This window comes from Catharus ustulatus, chromosome Z (assembly GCF_009819885.2).
Source record: "Catharus ustulatus isolate bCatUst1 chromosome Z, bCatUst1.pri.v2, whole genome shotgun sequence".
Taxonomy (NCBI): domain Eukaryota; kingdom Metazoa; phylum Chordata; class Aves; order Passeriformes; family Turdidae; genus Catharus; species Catharus ustulatus.
This window is the reverse complement of record NC_046262.2, coordinates 46,488,090-46,508,483: the sequence shown is the minus strand read 5'-3', so window position 1 is coordinate 46,508,483 and position 20,394 is coordinate 46,488,090. Positions and strand designations below refer to the sequence as shown.

General features: G+C 39.9%; 1 protein-coding gene across 11 annotated transcripts in view; it reads left to right on the top strand.

Annotated features, from left to right (window-relative positions):
• Positions 1-20,394, top strand: part of KIAA0825 (KIAA0825 ortholog) — a 276,964-nt gene that overhangs the window by 112,516 nt on the left and 144,054 nt on the right. For all 11 annotated transcript variants that reach the window (XM_033084906.2, XM_033084907.2, XM_033084908.2 and 8 more), the window contains 3 exons: positions 178-360; positions 10,214-10,324; positions 16,355-16,494. In XM_033084906.2, the coding sequence (XP_032940797.1) occupies positions 178-360; positions 10,214-10,324; positions 16,355-16,494 (434 nt within the window). The remainder of the gene's footprint in view (positions 1-177; positions 361-10,213; positions 10,325-16,354; positions 16,495-20,394) is intronic.

Below are 20,394 nucleotides of genomic sequence, written 5' to 3'. Positions count from 1 at the left end.
AGTTGATTTTTTACAGAGTAGTGGGTAGAGACTTCCTGCATCACTGAAGAGGAAATTTGAGGTCCATGCTATGATTCTGGTGTTTTATCCTGTCAGAGAAAATACATGTTTAATTGGAATTTAACGACTACCAAGATGTTTTAAGTAATGTTATTCTTGGGCTTTTTTTCCCTACAGAATTGATATTGCAGCAATTTTGATGTCTACTGAAGATATACTCTGGTCAATTTGTAGTTCTGTGCAGGAGTTTCTAAATCCACACAAAGACAGAGATCTCAAGATCTATAAAATACATTGCCACTGCAATAGTCTGATCTCTGTTCTGGCTATTTTAACTTCACCCCTGAAGAATTTGTATGAGTGAGTATGAAATAAACATTCGGTTTGAGATTCTTGAGCTTACGTGGATAGATCTACAAGGTGAATTTTTGTGTTGAAATCACATGCAACGCATAGTATTGACACATTTTAGTAATCTTTGTCTGTTTCTCAATTTGACCCCATCCTTATTTTTGTGATCTTACCTAAGGCCCAATTGTATCCTGCTGAGATTTTGTTAGCTGTGGATCAAACTCCTGCTGTACATTTCTTTTCTGTTAATAACATAGACCATAGTGAATGTCTGGGTTGTTCTCCTCTGTGAGAAAACTACAAGAATTTCATTAGTTATTACTGCTCCAAATTTGCAATTTATTTTTCCAGTTAGGACATATTTCTTTTTAAATATGGTCTTATTGGTCTGAAAACATTTACTACTGTGCTACTAAATACTTTGGAAAGGTTTTCAAGGACTTAGTCATTCATCAATTGAAAAAAAATCATCTTACTAGTTCCGATTTATCTACTTTAGGCTTCCAGCTAAATCAGAATGTTCTGTTGCCATCTGATAATGTTTCTAGAAGTATTGGAATGCAAAGATAATTTACTAAAATGATCATCTCGTTACTTGACCAGTATACTTCAAGAAATAGAATTAAAAATGTAAGAATATATATGTATAAACATATATATTTATAAAATCATGTATTTGCAAGTCACAACTGTAAAAAATGGACGTGTAACTTGCTCTGAAATTGGGTCTGAGTCTTTTGTTGATAAAATCTTCTTTGAATTTGGTGTAAGAGACAATAATTTGTGAGGTCACAAATCAAAAAAAAGAGGGACAACAAAACCCCAAACTAATGAAGCCACATCCTATTCAACTGGCTTTTACTTCATTATTCAAAGTAAGAAAATTCTAGGTAACACTAGGATGGAGACCTCCTGTATATAAGCTTCTTTAACTAAAATTTTTTTGTCATGGGCTCATTTTTTGTGTAGGCTCCTTTTAATATTTTTGGGCTCTAAAGAACATGCAAAAGTGGATTGTAGCTGGATGTTTGATCTTGTATAACACAGGCCTATGTACAGATAACAATTTAGAAGGTGTCTCAGATTAGGTAGCTCTGCTGTGGCAGTAGAAATGGAGACAGGAAAGGTCATTGCAGTATCTGTAACTGCTTCTATTATCAGTTTTGGTATTTCATCTTTTATGAAAATCCTTGAAATGATAGACCTAAATAAATATGCAGTATAATTTGTTCCTTTTAGTGCTTCTAGTCTCCTCCACGATAAGTGTTGTTTACATATTTATGTATATATTGCATGACAAGAAATGTGTGCTTACTGGAGAACTCATGAAATTTCAGAACAAAGTACCAATAAAAAGCTTGTTTTTTATTTTATGCAAAATGCTGCAGGTGAACAACTTGGTCATATAACTTTCATAGTTAGGAACGTGAATTTCATTACCTAAATTTGCTTATCTGGAGATCAAAAACTTGACGTGCAGAATGTAGCAGCTCATTTAATTTACTGAACTACTGTGCAAATCACCACCAAAATATGGCAGCCTTGTTTAAAAAGAATACTGAAAATTGTCATATTTTGTTACAAAAACAATATCTTCCCTGAAGACCATTTCCGTATAGATGCTGCATGTTTTAGAGTAAGTAAAATTGGATTTTAAAAATGAGCTTCTATTCAGAACTTGTGCTTTTCACAATCTGTGAGGTCCCATTATCAAAACAATTTTTTATATTGTATATTTATTTGCAACCAATGTTTGTCAGGTAACCTCACCCAGTGTCCAGAGTACAAAGAAAAAAAATGGTTTAGCCAATCAGTTTCTTAAATGACTCTATTAAATTTGAAACAACTTGATATAGTGTATTTTAGGTATAGTACCTAGGTCTGTTGTATACTGGGGTATGCGTAGTTTATTACATCAAGAATCTGTAATCTTTCATGAATTCTCTCTGCAATTATATTGTGTAATCACAATTTCCCTCTGTTACCTTGGCTCTATATCTTTCACACATTTGATAGAAGTAACTGGAAGTGAAATCTTTTCTTTTAAATCTATCATGCTGTATTTTGATACTGTAAGGTTTCTCTTAAGTGCCTAGAAGTCATTTAATCTATAAACTTCTCAGGAAAATTCTGTGTAATCATAAAAGTGGCAATGATGAAACATTCTTTTCCAGGAGTTGCGTAATAACATGACTGGCTCATTTCCAACTTACTGGTGAGGCTGTATTCTCTATTGCTTAAGGAAAAACTATTCAAAATTTTAAATTATTTTGTGGAAATTGAACAAAACCATAATGGTTCTGAAAAATTAGTAATATCTTTAACTTCAAATGCAGTGATTCTGTTTTCTCATTAGTAATTTTTTTTGGACTGGAGTTTCTTTTGTATGACAAAGTTACTTAAATCTGGTCCAAAATTCACCTATGAATCTTGCGTTGTCGTTTAATACTTGTTTTTCTGTGCTTCATTTCTCTCCAGTCTTCTGTGACCTTCCTGAAGTATCTTTAGCATAATGGAAATGTTGGTTGGAAAGGACTGCTGGAGGGTGTCTAATCTAGCCTCCTCCTCAAAGCAGAACAAACACCAAGAGCAGTCAAACATGACTGTGTTAGGCTGACTCAACTGATACATGCCAACTTCCAGGAACTGAAGTTTTACAACTTTTTGTGAAGCTTTCTCCACAGCTATGATGCCTTAGTGCAAAATACTGCCTCATATTTAGTGTCAACCCTCAAAGCTGCTGGCTATAATTCACTGTGTCACATCAGCCCTCCCTGAGAAAAGTTGATCACTGTTATCTTTGTAGTTACTGTTTGTGTGATTGTAGGCTGCCATTAGATGAATTGACACTTCAGCTACCTCTTCACCAGAGTAAAGGTGTCTAGGGCCTTCAAACATTTCTTACAGATGATTCAGTTTAGTTTTCTCCAGTTTCCTCACATCCTCCTTGAACTTCAGGCCAACTGCTAGACATATAGTAATTTCACGAATACAAGCCGCACCAATTTGACTAAGATTTTACTCCTAAACCAGAAATGCGGCTAATACTCAGGAGCGGCTAATATGTGAATAATTTTCTGACATTTACAACCTCAGAAGTGCCAGCCAGAGTGCCGAGCCGAGCTGCTGCAAAGTTGGCATTTTGCGATTATTACAAATTGCTACTCTGTTGCGCCGCGGGTGGAACCTGGCTGCCTGCAGGCAGCACGGGGAGCGGGGAGAGAGGCGGGAGAGCTCCCTACCACAGCCCAGGGGAGAGATGGGGGGGCCCCGCACCACCCCTGCCGCGGCTCAAGGAGGAGAGGGGGGACCCGGGCCGCCCCTGCCGCGGCTCGGGGAGGCGGCAGGGGACCTGGGCCACCCCTTCCACGGCTCGGGGAGGCGGTGGGGGACCCGGACCGCCACTGCCGTGGCTCTGGGAGGCAGCAGGGGACCCGGACTGCCACAGCTGCGGCTCTGGGAGGCGGCGGGGGACCTGGGCCACCACTGCCGCGGCTCTGGGAGGCGGCGGGGGACCCGGGTTTCCCCTGCCGCAGCTCGGGGAGGCGGCGGGGGACCCGGGCCGCCACTGCTGCGGCTCGGGGAGGCGGCGGGGGGCTCCGTCCCCGCCCGCCGCCACGGGAGCGGGTGCGGCTCCGTCCCTGCCTGCCACCACAGGGCAGCACCGGGCCGTGGTGACCGAGCCCAGCGGCAGCGGTGGCTGGCCCCCAGTGGGCCCACCAAGCGGCAGCACCAGGCTGTGCTTCCTGGCCCCGTCAGCAGCCCCTAGCTGGCCGAGCCTGCACAGCCTTAGCTGAGCCAGTAAACCCCACCCTGCTGCCGTTCTGTTACTATTTGGCAACTTTGTTGCACGCGGTCCTCGCTGCGAACGACAGAGCGGCTTATATTCAGGTGCGGCTTATTTATGGACAAAAACCGAAATATTTACCAACACCCAGAGATGCAGCTTATACTCAGTGCGGCTTGTATTCGTGAATTTACTGTAATATTCTGGGTAAGGCTTAAAGTGGTGACAAGCAGATTAAGTAAATCACTATCTTTGTTTTAGTTGCTGTGTTCCTCCTAATAGAGCCCAGTGTGTGGTTTGTGTTTTTTCTGGTGATGATATAATGTTGCCTTGTACTCAACACCCTGCTGCCCAGAAACCCTGGATGGGTGGTTGAGTAGGATGGCACTCAGACAAGGCAGTTCCCAACCTAGGTTCTTGTAATTCTGTAGCTGGAGTAAACAGTTGTTTTTTATCTCTGTCAGCTTTGTAAATTTTTGTTGGCCCACTCGTCCATGAGTAGGCACCCAGCTGTTGTGTTAACTACTGTGTCTGCTTCCCACAGTTCAGTGTCACCTGAAAATGTCCTAAGCAACTGTTCTCTGTTGGCTTTAGTCCAGATTGTTGAGGACCTGTTGAACAATGAGTCTCTAGAATGTGCTCCCCAAATCTATAGAGTGTTGCTATTTTCCTACTGCTTACTCAAACCTCTGAAATAAGAGGATTTTCGTACTTCTGAATTTCCAATCATCGTCTTACTCACTGGCATGATTGTTGTTAGTTACTCAGTTCTAGTGAGCTGGGATTTCATGTAGTGGATTGCACTACTTCAGTACCTCTGAATACACAGCAGAGTCCAATGCCATTCTTTACTCATTCGTTTGTAGAGTGTGGTGGTTTGTATTAATTTCCTGAAATAATTCCCTATCAGGACCAGCAAGCTTCCTCTGTGTCTGACAAAAAAAACAATCAGTGACCGGTTTTGATAACTGACAACCTGTTAAACCACCAAGAAGTTTAAAGATGCCTCTGTGAATATGCATTTTAAAACAAACAAGCCCAGGAAGTGCCCCTTCTTTTCTTCCACCTGAGTAAAAGTTACAGTAATTTCACGAATACAAGCCGCACCAATTTGACCAAAAGTTTGGTGGAAACCCGGAAGTGCGGCTAATATTCGAGGGCGGCTAATACATGAACAATATTCTAAAAGCTGCCAACACGGAAGTGAGAGCCCGCGGCAGCCCCAGGCCAAGCTGGAGCCCGGCCAGCCCCGGCAGAGGTGGGAAAGCCTGGCAGAGGCGGGGCCAGCAGTGTGGGGGGCGGGCGGCAGAGCCTGGGCCAGCAGGGCGGGGCAGGGGGGGCGGCAGAGCCCAGGCCAGCAGGGCGGGGGAGCCTGGGAGAACTGGGGCTAACAGTGCAGGGGAGCATGGCAGAAGCAGGAAGCCCGGCGGGTGGGGCTGCCTGGCAGCAGGGGAAGCCCAGCAGAATCGGGGCCAGCAGCGTGGGGGAGCCCGGCGGTGCGGGGGCCTGCAGTGCCGGCCAGGGCGAGCAAACGTGGCGGCGGTGCAGACGGGAGGGGGCGGCCGGCGAGCCTGGTCGCGGCCACCCCGCCAGCAGAACCTGGCAGCGGCGGCAGCCCTGCCGGCCGGGCGAGCAAACATGGCGCGGGGCGGCCGGCGTGCCTGGCAGCGGCGGCGGCAGCTGGCCCGCAGGCAGGGTGAGTAAACGCAGCAGCGGGGCGGCCGGCATGCCTGGCAGCGGCAGTGGCCGCCCCGCCGGCAGGACGAGCAAATGCGGCAGCGGGGCGGTGCTGACGGGAGAGGGGGGCCAGCGAGCCCGGCGGCGGCGGCAACCCTCCGACCGGGCGAGTAAACGCAGCAGCGGGGCGGCCGGCATGCCTGGCATCAGCGGCAGTGGCTGGCCCGCCGGCAGGGCGAGTAAACGTAGCAGCGGGGCGGCCGGCGTTCCTGGCAGCGGCAGCGGCGGCTGGCCCACCGGCAGGGCGAGTAAATGCAGCAGCGGGGCGGCCGGCGTTCCTGGCAGTGACGGCAGCGGCTGGCCCGCCAGCAGGATGAGCAAACGCAGGAGCGGGGCGGTGCTGACAGGAGAGGGGGGCCAGCGAGCCCGGCGGCGGCTGCAGCACCACCCGGCCGGCCCCGTCGGCAACCATGAGCGGGCCGAGCCTTCCTGGCCCCACCCCGAGCCAGTAAACCCCGCTATGCTGCGATCCTGTTACTAATTGGCCAATTTGTGAAAGCTGCACACGGATTCTCGCTACGAACGAAAGTGCGGCTAATATTCGGGGTGCAGCTTGTCTATTGACAAAGACAGCAACATTGTCGAGGCACAGGAAGTGCGACTTATACTCCGTGCGGCTTGTATTCGTGAAACTACTGTAACATGGGTGTGGGCAGGGCTGGGCTGGCATTGACGCAGGTCTTGGGAAGCCGCCAGGCCTGTTACTGGCCAGGACCCCTGGCGTTTGAGAGAAAGGGGCAGGGGAGGCCTGCTCGGTTTCTAAGATCCTAGCCCTGACCCCGGGACCAGGGAGCCCGCGGCTCGACTGAACATCTAGCTGTCATTAAATCCCGGCCCTACCACCAGCCTGGACCAAGACAGGGGATCCATGGGACACTGGGAGTGGATCTGGGCCGACCGGCCTAATGGGGGCTGAGCCAGGCCCCCCTGGAACAGAATGCAGTTAGAACAACCAACTTTCTGCCTGGGCCCTTGGGATCCTAGCTCAAAAAATAAAGACTCTTTATCATAAATAACTCACAACCATGGCTAGCAAGAGATCACATGACCATCTGCAGGCCCAGGCAAACTATTAAATACTTCATTACCCAGATAAGATTTGCAGACACTTTGTTCTCTCTTCTGAATGAAAGAAAAAGACCGAGATGAAAATATGCACAGAAAATTAGAACACTGAGGTCAGACAAAAAGAAGAATCAGGTTCTAGACGAGGAAAGGAGGAGAGTCATGGACTGAAATTTCTCTTTTTTTTTTAAGCTGTGGAGAAAATACTCTTGATTCCCTGTAACTCATAGGTGGATGAATCATTCACATTGTGGCCATGGGCAAAGGCATTTGTGTTGAAGTAAGCAGATGTTGAAGCAACTGAGAAGTTTGACCAAAGAGCAGAGATGAAGATGCCCCCCAGGGAAGAGCTTTTGTTTGAACTGTACAGTCCTTGAAGTGTGCTATATAAGTTGACATGGTCCTTGATAACGGTTATGGGAAGACTGTTAGGTCGAGGAAAGAACTTTACAACAGTGATCAGATTTCCGTTCTCCCCTGCAGCTGATCATGGTGACATCGAGGCCACAAGAAAACTCTTGTTGAGAAATCTCCATAGACTGAAGAAAAGTCACATCTCCCTATGTAAATTGCTGAAAGGTTTTAGAGATGACAAACTGACTGATTTGTTTCTGTACATTGGCGGTGTGAAAGAAAAGAAGTTGTGGTGGGAGGAGAAGTGTTCTAAAAGTCTTATTCTGAGTCATTGCTTTTTCTTATAGTTTCTAGTAATAAAGTTTTACTTTGTACCAAGTACCAAGTTTGTACCAAGTTTTCTTCTTCGAAGTTTGAACCTGTTTTGCCTTCCTCCTAATCCTATCTCAGAAGAAAATTAGTAGATAATTCTGGTGGGTGCACTGGTGATTTAACCAGTGTTAGACCCACCACAAGGAGTAAATTATCTAGGCCTCAAAACAGAGACTGTCTTCTGCCTCAGGTTGAGGGTTGCTTAGTTTGGAGCAGATCTGTTCTTGTGTTTGTTCTGATATTCTTTAGTTTTTTGTACTAAGTAGGCAATGATAGTCTATGAAGGAAGAGCGTAAAGAGTGAGGTGGGTGCACCTTTTTGTGATTTCATACTATGAATTACATCTTTTTTTCTCAACAAGAAGTCAGGTACATTATTTGAAAGTTGAGAGAAGCATTTAGAGAGCCTATTGGCAAAATTGCTTTCTATTGTTGTAAAATCAATGTCATTCATTCATGAAAAGTATATGAGTAGTAACTCATTAAGTTGCTTTTTAGTAAGGTTTATTCCTTATCCAGAGAGAAATGGTACAAATGCTACAAGGAGATACTCTTAGGATGCATCTTGCTGGCATCTCATTTCTTCACACCTGCACGCAGGCTTACAGGATCAATTCTCACCTTGTCATACTTGACTGAAGAATCAACTACTATAACTTGAAATCTTGCTTTGGTATTTAATCCACTATCTGCTGCTATTGTGGTATTTAGTCCACAATAGGCAGCTGCTTTAGCATAACTTGAAGCAAAAACAAATGCCCTACTAGCTATTACTATATTTCTGTTAGAAGAGTAGTTGAGCTCAACAGTCTGGTGCAGAGTTGTGTTTTCCTGGCAAGAATTACCTAGCCAGCAGTGGACATTAAAAAGTGCTGTCACGAGAATGACTGTATTATCATTAGACACTTGGTTTTTTAATACTATTTGAAGTTATTCTAGTATTTAAACAATCTTTTAAACCCTCAGATTATCTCTATATCACTTTAAAAATTTCTGTAGAGATTTCGGTATAAGCAAATAAGTTAGAATACAAAAGCTGCTGTGTGCTTCTCCTTAGGATATGGCTGAGACTCCTCAAGATACGGCTAAGAAGTCATACTTAACAAGCTGCACTAGTTCAGAATTCTCTCAAACAGTTCCTACACTACCAATAAATAAGATGTTGTCCTTTTCTTAAATTAGATTGCTAACCAAAATGTATTTATCACACTTTTGTGTGGGATGTTTGCTCTATACTTTGCTATAATCAGAAAAAAATATTTCAGTGGATGAGAGACAATAAGATTTCTTTTTTACTTTCATAATATTGAAATTACTGTCCTTAAAATAATTATTTTCCAGCTTTATTTTAATCTTGGAGTTTTCATGAATTCACAAAGAGCACAAATTCACTGTGTTAATCCTCCTGCTCAGATTTTGCTTACTTAAGATCATTTGGATATCTACAGTATGTTCTTTCTATTATTTTTATATTAATAAGAGTGTTTTCCAAAGAAAACAACCTACCTTTTGGTAAAGTTAAGAAACTATACACCTGCCTTTCTTGTTGAAAAATCATAATTCTCTCTCTTCTTTTATCTAAGCCTAATAGACATGTTCTGAATTACTTTAGATGAAAGATAAAAAATTCACAGGCAAGTAAAATGAAAAGTAAGGTGCTTGTGAAGGGATAATTGTTTATATATAATGGAGCATGAATGTAACAGGCTGGAATTCCTCTCCACTGGAATTGTACACAGTGTAAATGAGAATAAAAAGGGAAGAGGCCAAGGAACATCCACTACTATCACACATGTTGAATCCTAATAGAATGCTATAAGATTATACAAATATTAATAATTTATTACTAAACAATAATTAAAGGCAAATAATAAATTACAGAATCCCATTCTTACATATATCTATAATCCAATAATAAAATTAATTAATTAAATACTTCATTTTTCACCTCTATAGATTTTGCCTCTCACATCATTTGAGTAAGTGAAGTATTACAAAAGTGATATCTAGTCACAATCTAGTTCTTCTCTAGTCCTTTGTATTATTTGGAAACAACTAATATTCTATTTCTCTCAAGACCGTGAAGGTCCAAATCTTCAAGGTTCAAATTTTTGTCCAGCCTAAACCAAAGTCTCTATATGCTTGCTTGTCAGTCAGTATCATTTCAAAAGATACTTTATATATCATTATTATAAAAGTGTTGAAAATACTATGCATTTTTGTTATGCAGGAAGAAAAGAGCTGTAGAAATGAATGGCCGAAGAGAAATTGGCTTATTGAATGCATTTTCAAACATAGTTTTAGAATGTGTTACATGGATTAAACATACGAAGAAAACTTGAATAACAGTTAATTATTAGATACCATGCTTTAAAGAGTGAAAGTGAATAAAAGATAGAATTGTATTTTTTATGGTATATAGATCATTTTGCAATTATGTGTTTGCCTACATATATTAATAGTATTTATTATAAGACATACTTAGTAGTAATGATCCAAGGGGATTTTTAGTCTCCCATGTAATTCAGAAGTATTTGGTTTCTTCCAGGACATTTCTGGATAATTCTGATGAACGTCTTCCTCAAGATTTTTCAGAAGTCTTTTATCATCCATTGCACTGGTTATTTTGCATACCATCATCTGGTTTTTATCTTCTGAAGTGAGTATCAAAAGTTGATTGGTGTAAAAGGCTCAACAGATAGTCAGTATTAGTCAAATATTGTTGCATTTTGAAGAGTGTATCTAAATAAATGTCTAATTAATATTTTGATTTTTGGAAGTCATAGCAGCATTTTTTAATTCATTACAGATTTCTCTAATCTTTGAGAGTCTGAAGAAAAGTTGCATTGAAAGCACTGTATTTTTCTAGTCTATTAATTATGTTTGATATTTGAATTATCTGTAATGCTTTCTGTCTTTAGTTAAAGAATATATGACAATATACGTGACACCAAAGAAGCTGCTGTTCTAAAGGACTTATAATTAAAGGGGAGATAAAGAATGTATGCCTTTCTGTTTAGGATTGCTGTTTAAAAAAGTATTTGGTACATAAATAACTCATTGAACAATATGCTTCTTCATCGTAGTTGGATTTTTTGGAAATCATCCAATGATTTGAAGCTAGAGTTTAACTTTTCTGTGTCACTGCACATAATGACAAGTGACATAGAATGTACATGCTACCAGCTGTGCTGTTGTTTGCTTTCTAATTTTGAAACTGAAGGACTCCCACACCAGTGTAAATCCTCTCCTAACCACTTCACCTCCTACTCCTCCATTTCAAGGTTATTTCCTGAGTGGTTTTCACTCTCCATTTTCATAAAAAGCTGCTTTTGTGAGATGTAGCTGATTTTTCCTGAGAAAGAATTTTATGTTTTGGAGGAGTACGTTATCAAATGAGTGGTGACCTATGGATGACCCATTTGCTTTGGGTTTATTACCTCTTTCCTTGTGCACACAATATCTTTTACCTAGTATATTAAAGTGTCTTCCCAATAATTTTGCCCCATACTGCATGAAACATGCTGATTTCTCTCCATAGGCTCCACTCCTAATTATGTCATCAATCCTGTTCTTTCCTCCCTGGTGCCTCTATTTCTCTAAGGAAATAGAGACAATATATGTTGTGACTGATCAAAATCATGTGGTTCACTAACTACATGCAAAACAGAGTTGAATAACTGATGAATTCAGAATGTGTCTGCTTGAAATAGCAATTTAAGTTCTTCTAAAGCATGAGAGATCATGTGTGTTTATCAAGCTTCCTTTAGCAAGGAACTTTGTCAGTTGCATGGTTGAAGAGAAAGGTGAAGGAGGGATACTGTAGAGGGAATGACTGCATAAGAAGGGAATCAAGTCATCCATTTCTGGAAAATTTGTGCTTCATTAAATTTTCGTTGTAGAAATTACAGTAAGTTTTTTGATGCCCTCATGCAAAGCCAGATCCCAAAATTTTAATTATACTGTGAAGTATGAGTTTTGGAAGATGATTTCATGAGTTATGCTTTGTAACAGTATATAAAGGAAATTTCAGTCTGACATAATTATCTTTTCTGAGGTGGAATTAAGATAGATTTGAATAAATAGCACAAAACTATTTCAGAGCTATAATGTAGTATGAACTTATTTTCTGTGGAAGAAAGGTGCTAAAATACACAACTCCTAGATCACCAAAAATGAGAAAGTCTTTCTTTCTTTTTCATCTCTGAGAAGATACAATCAGTGTACCTTTGTGAGAAAAGTCCATAGATATATACAACCCTGGTGATAATGAGTGAACTACATTGGTAAAATATTTAATGTTCCCTTTTAACAGCACACTTTTCACCTACTCGGGAAAAAAATCAAAGAGAAGGATTCTGTATCTAATGAGTAATTCTGAGGTGTTCTAGTTTTTTTCTTGATTTTATACTCTATGTGAATGAAACATTTTTCCCCTTCAAATACTGCCTTTAGAACATTATAAAGAAACCTTATCTTTAAGTAGTGCAGAAAACTGTATTTCAGAGTATCCCAATTATTTATGGGTTGGTTTCTGATCTTACGTTTTATATCTAATTAAAATATATGTTCACTGTCTGTAACAAAATTGGAAGCATAGGTCCTTGTATACCTCTCATCTGTGGCCACCTAATTTTTAACTAACTACTCTAATTTGTCATACATTTAGCTATTAAGTATTTAGTCTTCCTAAACTGAATACAAACCAAAATAATATAGTTGTTTATTGAACTAAATAATCACTTTTTATTTATATGACAATTCCTTTAGTGGTAATTGTGATTCCTTCAGTGGCAATTGTGATTCATTCTTTGCCTCATTTGAGGTTTATAATCATACAATTTGCAAATGAAAGCTGGGGTTTTTTTCTTCTACTGTACAAAATAGGACTTTTATATGTGTGATATTTATATGTAATTCACCTTGCGTCACTTTTTATGAGGCTAGTCTTATTTTCGCTTGTGCTGAGCTATGAGAATAAGAGAACATATGTCTCTCCATATGCATATTACAGAACTTCTCAGTGCATTTATTGGTGCTAGCTTCATGGCTGTAGGGAATTTTTGCTATATTTTATTTTTCCTCCAAGTGAGTCACACCATTGTACATTTCAATTTGCAAGATGCTTAAAGAACCAAGAACTGGTGTATATTACAACATGATAACTTCCCATCTGGTCAATGACAGACAGGGGTTTTTTTTCAATTCAGATACTCTAAAACTGTAATTTATTTCTATAGGAACTTAAAATAATATTCTTCATAAATACAATTGACCCAGCTTACCACTTACCTTTTAGTTTGAAGGCAATGAGTGACGTTATTCAACAGGATGACATGATATTAAAGGAAAAGGAAGAGAAAATAATTAAACTGATTTAAATATTTCAAGTGAATTAGTGAAGAGTTGAGTTTGCTGTCAGCCATAACATTAATTCTCGTGCTTTAATTTTAGCTTTAATTATTGACTACTGATTTGATTATATACAGATTATACATGCATTAAATTATATATATAGAACTAATCTCAAATGTATAGAAATTAGGATAATTATTTTAAGAATGCAAAGGCCTAATGTTTGAATGCACTATGTATTTTAAATATGGAGAATTTACTTTGGCTGCAAGTTCTATCAAGATTTAAATGTATGTATATATTTTTTTTTGACAAATATTATTAGAATCCAGTATGTGCTAATATGTAAATATAATTGTAGAGTCACTGCTGCACTGTCAGCAAAATATGTAAAAGTACCCAATGAAAGTCACAAAATATACATAAGGTTTCCTGTCACAGACATTACTTATGAAGTTAGAGGTATTTGCTTTAGTGTTAAAAGGGCGGAGAGTGTGGTGTCTAAAATCTTCCTTTACTGAGATTACTATTACAGTGGAGTTTTGTCATAATACTGGGATGTAAGGGCCCTGCTAGAAGATGGTGCTGGGGTTTCCTGAGGTGGCTTCAAGGCTACCCTGCAAGATATGTGCTTTTTCTGGTAATGGAAACACAGACACGTGAGGGACTAAACAAGAGGAATGTATCAGCTGACATTTTCTTTCCCAGGACTTGTAGGTTTGTATTGAGTATCAGTGAAATACTTGTGTGTCATCTATTTTGTTCATGTATGCATTCAAGCATAGTTGGGAGGTGGCACATTTGGCTGAGTCAGAGGTTGAAAAATTATGCAACTTAATGGAGAGGTACCCTTCTGTTCGAAAAACCGTTTTAGTTTTATCCCAAAGTTATGTGTAAATGGCACATAGAGTGTTTGAGCAGAGGCATACAAATAATTCTCTAGTGTGACAAGAAAATGTCAGACTGAAAACCTCCTTTTGAAGCAGGTTTTAACTGATGCTGAAGGTGTTTTTTTACATACTGGCAGATAATATACCTGCCCAGTCAATGCATCAGTCCATATGAAATACTTAAAATCATGCATGTAAAATTCATGTGCGTAAAAGGTTATGTATGAGGTATATAGAATTTCAGTGTTATCAACTATTGTATAAACTTGTAGCCAAAAAAGTAAATACAGTAGCTAACATCAGTTGAAATTTAATTTTAAAAGAACCTTCAAATTAATAAAAACTTACATGTTAAAGAAAAAAAACCTCCATCCAATTTTGGAAACTTGTTTTTAAAATGTTTCAAGAAGAAAATACTAAATACAATAGGCAATAAGTGGTAAACATTTGGTAGGACACATCTTTTTAAAATCTAATGAATTTGTACAGTAATTTCACAAGTACAAGCTGTACCATTTTGACTAAGATTTTTCTCCCAAACCGGAAATGCAGCTAATACTCAGGAGCGGCTAATATGTGAATGATTTTCTGACATTTACAACCTCAGAAGTGCCAACCAGAGTGCCGAGCCGAGCAGCTGCAAAGCCGGCATTTCGCGATTGTTACAAATTGTTACTCTGTTGCGCCGCGGGTGGAGCCTGGATCCCTGCAGGCAGCATGGGGGGTGGGGAGAGAGGAGGGAGAGCTCTCTCCTTCCCTCCTCTGCCGCAGCCCAGGGGAGAGACGAGGGTGCCCCGCGCCGCCATTACCGCGGCCCGGGGAGGAGGGGGGCGGCCCCGTGCCACCATTGCCGTGGCCCAGGGAGGCGGCGGGGTACTCCGTCCCTGCCTGCCACCACGGGACAGCGCCGGGCCGTGGTGACCGAGCCCAGTGGCAGCGGCGGCCGGCCCCCAGCAGCCCCGCCGAGCGGCAGCCCCGAGCTGGCCGAGCCTGCACAGCCCAAGCCGAGCCAGTAAACCTCGCCCTGCCGCGGTTCTGTTACTATTTGGCAACTTTGTTGCACGCGGGTCCTCGCTGCGAACGACAGAGCGGCTTATACTCGGGTGCGGCTTATTTATGGACAAAAACCGAAATATTTGCCAACACCCAGAGATGCAGCTTATACTCAGTGCAGCTTGTATTCGTGAATTTACTGTACTACACTTTCTCACTTCTCCCTGCTGGTGAAGCACTAACTCAACCAGTCTAATATTTCTTGTGGATTTTTCAGGACACATAAGAGTTGCTCAACCTAAAGTGGAATTTTGCAGCTCCTTTGAACATTACTGCCTTTTACTTAAGAACTTTATATGCTTCATCAAGATCAGACACTTCAGATCTCTTATTCAATAATTACTGCAATAATACACCAAAAAATAATATCCTTACATTCCTTGCAGGAATAAAACCCTCCATTTTGCTTGGTGGAACAAGATAAATACAGTTCCAGGAGAGATATAGACGCAGGTGCTTTGTATCAGATGTAACTGTAGCAGACTAACAAATGTCAATTTGCTTTTAACTAGTTGAAATTAAGTAATTTCATGATTATAAGCCGCACCATTTTGACTAAAATTTTACTCTCACCCCAGAAATGCAGCATACACTCAGGAGCGGCTAATATATGAAAAAAGTTTGGAAATTTCCAGCCCCAGAAGTGCCAGCCAGGGTGCTGAGCTGAGCACCTGCCAGTAAAACTCAGGACTGTGCAATTGTTACAAATTGGTTGTTCTGTTGCGTGGTGGGTAGAGGTGAGCTCCATGCTGGCAGTGTGGCGGGGGAGGCGGGGGGCTCCCTCTTGCTGGCCCTGCAGCTCGGGGCTAGATGGGGAACTCCGTTCCCACCTCCCACCGGCGCTGCGGGAGCAGGTGGGGTCCGTCCCCAACTGCCACCTGCTGCCATGGGAGCGAGGGGGGGCTCCGTCCCCGCCTGCCTCCACGGGACAATGCCAGACTGGGGCAAGTGAGCCCGGCAGCAGCGGCAGCTAGCCCCAAGCGGCCCCGTCGACAACCCCAAGCAACCCAAGCCCACCCAGCCCTGAGCTGAGCCAGTAAACCCCCATATCCCGTGATTCTGTTACTAATTGGCAACTTTGTTGCACGTGGGTCCTCGCTGCAAATGACAGAGCGACTTATAATCAAGTGCGGATTATGTATGGACAAAGACCTAAAGGTTGCAGACACCCAGAGCTGCGGCTTATAATCAGGTGCGGCTTGTAATCGTGAAATTACTGTAATTCTATCTCTGATCTGCCTTAAAGTAAGGAAGCATGAAAGTATTTTCTGAGTAATCTGGGCAGAGTTGACACTGAAGGGAATTAGTGTTACATCTGCAATTGAAGGATATTAATTTCATAGATAAATTAACTGTATTATTCTTTCTGTCTTTATCTTGCATATTGAAAGGACTCCATCAGCCAGAGAAATGGCAGCCCAAGGTCTACTGAAGCTGCTCTTATCCCAGCCATACTGTAATTTGAACTTGCTTTTGGAAACATTGCTACACCATGATTGTCTCTTAGTGAAAATTTTACTGAGAAGCTCAAGTAAGTATCAGTAGTGTCAATCCATGTAAGAACATCAGTGAGAAACATTAATTGATTTTTGCTGATTTCGTTGATTTTTAATTATTTAAATGCTGGAGGAAGGCTGTCAAACATTTTGAGGGTTACGTACCCATTTACTTACCAGTAGGATACTTCTTGAATAGGTAAAATATAGAAAAATCATCACCTTTTTAGTGAGACTTTACACTCAATCAGTTTATTAATGATTTCAAGGCAAACTACTATTTGATAAACTAGGCTGCTATCATAAATGCGAGTGAGTCATAATGAATTTAACAGAGCTTTGATACCACAGCTACTGTATACAGGTTTTTACACGTGTGGATCAATAGTCTAAAAGATTGCCTTGAAAATTACTTTTGAACCATGGAAAGCTTCTTAGATATTTTGGTGAAGTTATTATATGCTTGTCACTTGTAGGCATTTTCGAATTACCTATATATGCTTCTTATAAACAGATAAATAAATTTTTATTTATCTATTTTTCATTTATTTTTTAAAAAATGTTATTTTTGTGTTTGAAGCAACAAACTTTGTCACATCTTTCCATTAGTAGTTTGCAGATGATGGTATTGTTGAATAGCTAGTGATATAATGACTTGTTTGACTTAATTTTGCAGGAATATGAAAGTCTTGGTTTCTTTATTTTTTTTGGCAAATGAATTCTTCCTATTTATCAAAAAACTATTAGGTCCACATAATATTTTATATATTTATATTTATATTTATATTTATATTTATATTTATATTTATATTTATATTTATATTTATATTTATATTTATATTTATATTTATATTTATATTTATTTATATTTATAGTAATTTCACAAATATAAGGTGCACCCTTTTGACTAAAATTTTGATGGAATCCCGGAAGTGCACCTTATAATCTGGTGCACCTTATATATGAACAAAGTTCAGAAATTTGCCAGTCCGGAAGTGTGAGCCACGAGCCGCGGGAGGAGCTGGCAGGGCCACAGCCGGTGGGTGCAGGCGGGGCCACAGGGCCACAGTGCTGCGGCAGCCAGGTGGAGGTGGGGCTGTGGGGCTGTGGTGCCATGGCTGCCAAGTGGAGGCGGCGCCACGGGGCCGCAGCTGCCAGGTGCAGGCGGGGCCGTGAGGCTTCAGCTGCCAGGTGTGGGCAGGCCCGCAGCCAGCAACTGCGCAGGGGAGCTGGCAGCGGATCCTTGCTGCAAAAAAAAAGTGCGCCTTATAGTCCGGTGCACCTTATAGTTGTGAAGTTAGTGTATATTTTTATTTTTATTTTTATTTTTATTTTTATTTTTATTTTTATTTTTATTTTTATTTTTATTTTTATTTTTATTTTTATTTTTATTTTTATTTATGTATGTTTATCTATCTGTGTCTCTATCTATCCATCTATTTATCTATCTATCTATCTATTTATCTATCTATCATGATTAAGTTTTGTCATTTTAAAATGGTCTAATATTTGTCAGGAGTACAACGTCTTCCACTACTGTCACACATCTTGCTGAGAGCTGCAGTGGGTACATTTGCCTACTCAAACACGTTATTTTTTACAAAGGCTTACAAATGTTTTATCAGGTTCATAGTCTTACCCTAGTGTATTGAGTACTTACCCAGTACTGAGTTTTATTATCTGTTTAAATTATTACAGGTAATAAGTGACAGAATGTGTTAGCCCACTGACTTACCAACCTCTTAAGTTTTAGGGAAATCCATGTTACTTTGAATTACAAAATGTTTTATTTACATAGGCTTCATTCATGTAATTTCAATATTGAAATGAATAAACTTTCAGTTTAGATAAAGTTGGTGTCTGTGATGATCTATATCATCTAAATTAATTTCAATGGGGTTAATTGTCTAATGACAAAAAAATTGTATTCTTTATTCCTTCTCCTATACAGCTAAGTTTACCATAGTTTTTGAGCAAAAACAAAACTCCCTGGTATTTATTTACATACAATTTTTTTAAAAAGGAAAAGCCTTCTCACATTTTTTACATTCAGTCTTTCCTTTTCCTTTTAAAAACAGACCAGAAGAAAAGAAAATCTTATGTATTGATGAATTTTTCTGTATTGTTTTAACACTTTGGGATACTCAAACTAGACATCATTGAAACACATTACATTTCATTGTAGTCCCATTGTTCTCATAGTTGTACCATGGGAGGGTTCAGAAGGAATGTATATTCTCCATCATAGTAGGAGTACTGTTGAGATTGCCAAATTTTTTTCTCTATAAAGAGTATTTGTAGAGAAGCTATGTATGCATGATTCATGTTGTTAAATATAAGAAGGATACCATATTTGTTTAAACTATTGAAATTCTATGTATATAATTATATACTAGCTGGACAGGAAGATGACAAAACGCAGCTTTTGTCATTTTTTGTGCGATATGATATATGGAATGTACAGAAAAAATTAAAATATGGAAATATTAAATTATTGCATCAAAAATACTAAAGGTAGTAAATGAGGTCACCCAGAACTGAACCATTCATTTATATTTAGTGAGCATGGCTACTGCGTACATGCAACTTGAAAAACAGGTTGAAAAATTTGATTTGCATGTTTGACCTCTGATACAAGCTATGAGTTTAAATAACCTAGGTGTGTTGAATTACAGTGCCATGTAATCCTAGAGTTTTTTTCTATAGTTTCCACATCCAGCATCTTTCTTCAAGACATGTTTTTGAGGGAGTAAAGGGTCAAAAGTCTCTGCTGTGGCTTTGCAGAGAGAAATAGTGAAGGTAGCTGGTACTGTGTTAATTCTCTGACAAAATAAACTATTTTGCAATTTACTTGGCAGACTTTCTTTTAACCAATATTGCCTTATCATTCCTGGATGTGAAATAGAAATTGATTATTTTGACAAGCAACAAGTAATAGAGGAAAAAAGGAAGTGGTGCCTGTATAAAATAAGTAGCTGAATCCGGCAGATGCTAACATGAAAATGTAAGGATGAAAGTGAATTCTGAATATTTCTACTAGATTTGCTCTAAATACACAACATGCCAGCAGAGCAGTCTGTGACTTCTAGTTTGATAATCATTATTTCTTGGAATCAGGAGTTTTTCTTTGCATGATAAAGCAAACAGCAATAGCTTTATTGGATTGTGCTGGCCTAATACAGGATTAATACCAGAGGAGACCCCATCAGACAATAGACACCTGGCTACTTATGAATAGCAGGTAAGACAGTGATCGCTAAGAAATTGTCACTGAGAAATTGTCTGCAAGGCACGTTCCAGACCTTCAGTCAGTCCTTGGGTCTCATACATTTGTTTAAGAAGAGGTAGTAGTATCAAGCTGATGACGAATAATAGAAAATACAACTATTGCTTTATAGTCTTTAAAAGAATCTTTCTCATTACCATAAAAACTTGGGACTCCAGTTGTTACAGAAATTGACTTTGTCTTTCTACATACCTTAAAGTGAATATTGGCATATGAAGATAAACTGTAAGAAAACTGCATTCACAGCAGGACCAGACCATTGGCAGTTTCACCTGATGTTTTTGGCTTGCACAAAAAGACTTGAAAGACTACTAGAAGACAATATTGTTTAGTCTGTACATCTCAACCTAGGTGATATTCTAAACCTCACTAAAATTTTGAAATAAGAATTGATAGTAACATATACTAATATTCTGTAATAAGTCTAAGGCCTCAAATCTGAAATTGGACCCAAATAAACGTGATTTACTTCGAAAAGAGATCAATTACCTTGCATACGTAAGCAGGTTGGGGAAGGGAAGATTTCCACCAAGAAAATATAGTTGTGTGGTGAACCTTTAGACAACTTTCTAGACACTTGTAGATATGAGGAGTTTTCTTAAGACATTCTTTAATTAACCATTTTCTGGAAAGAGCATTTGGAAATGTA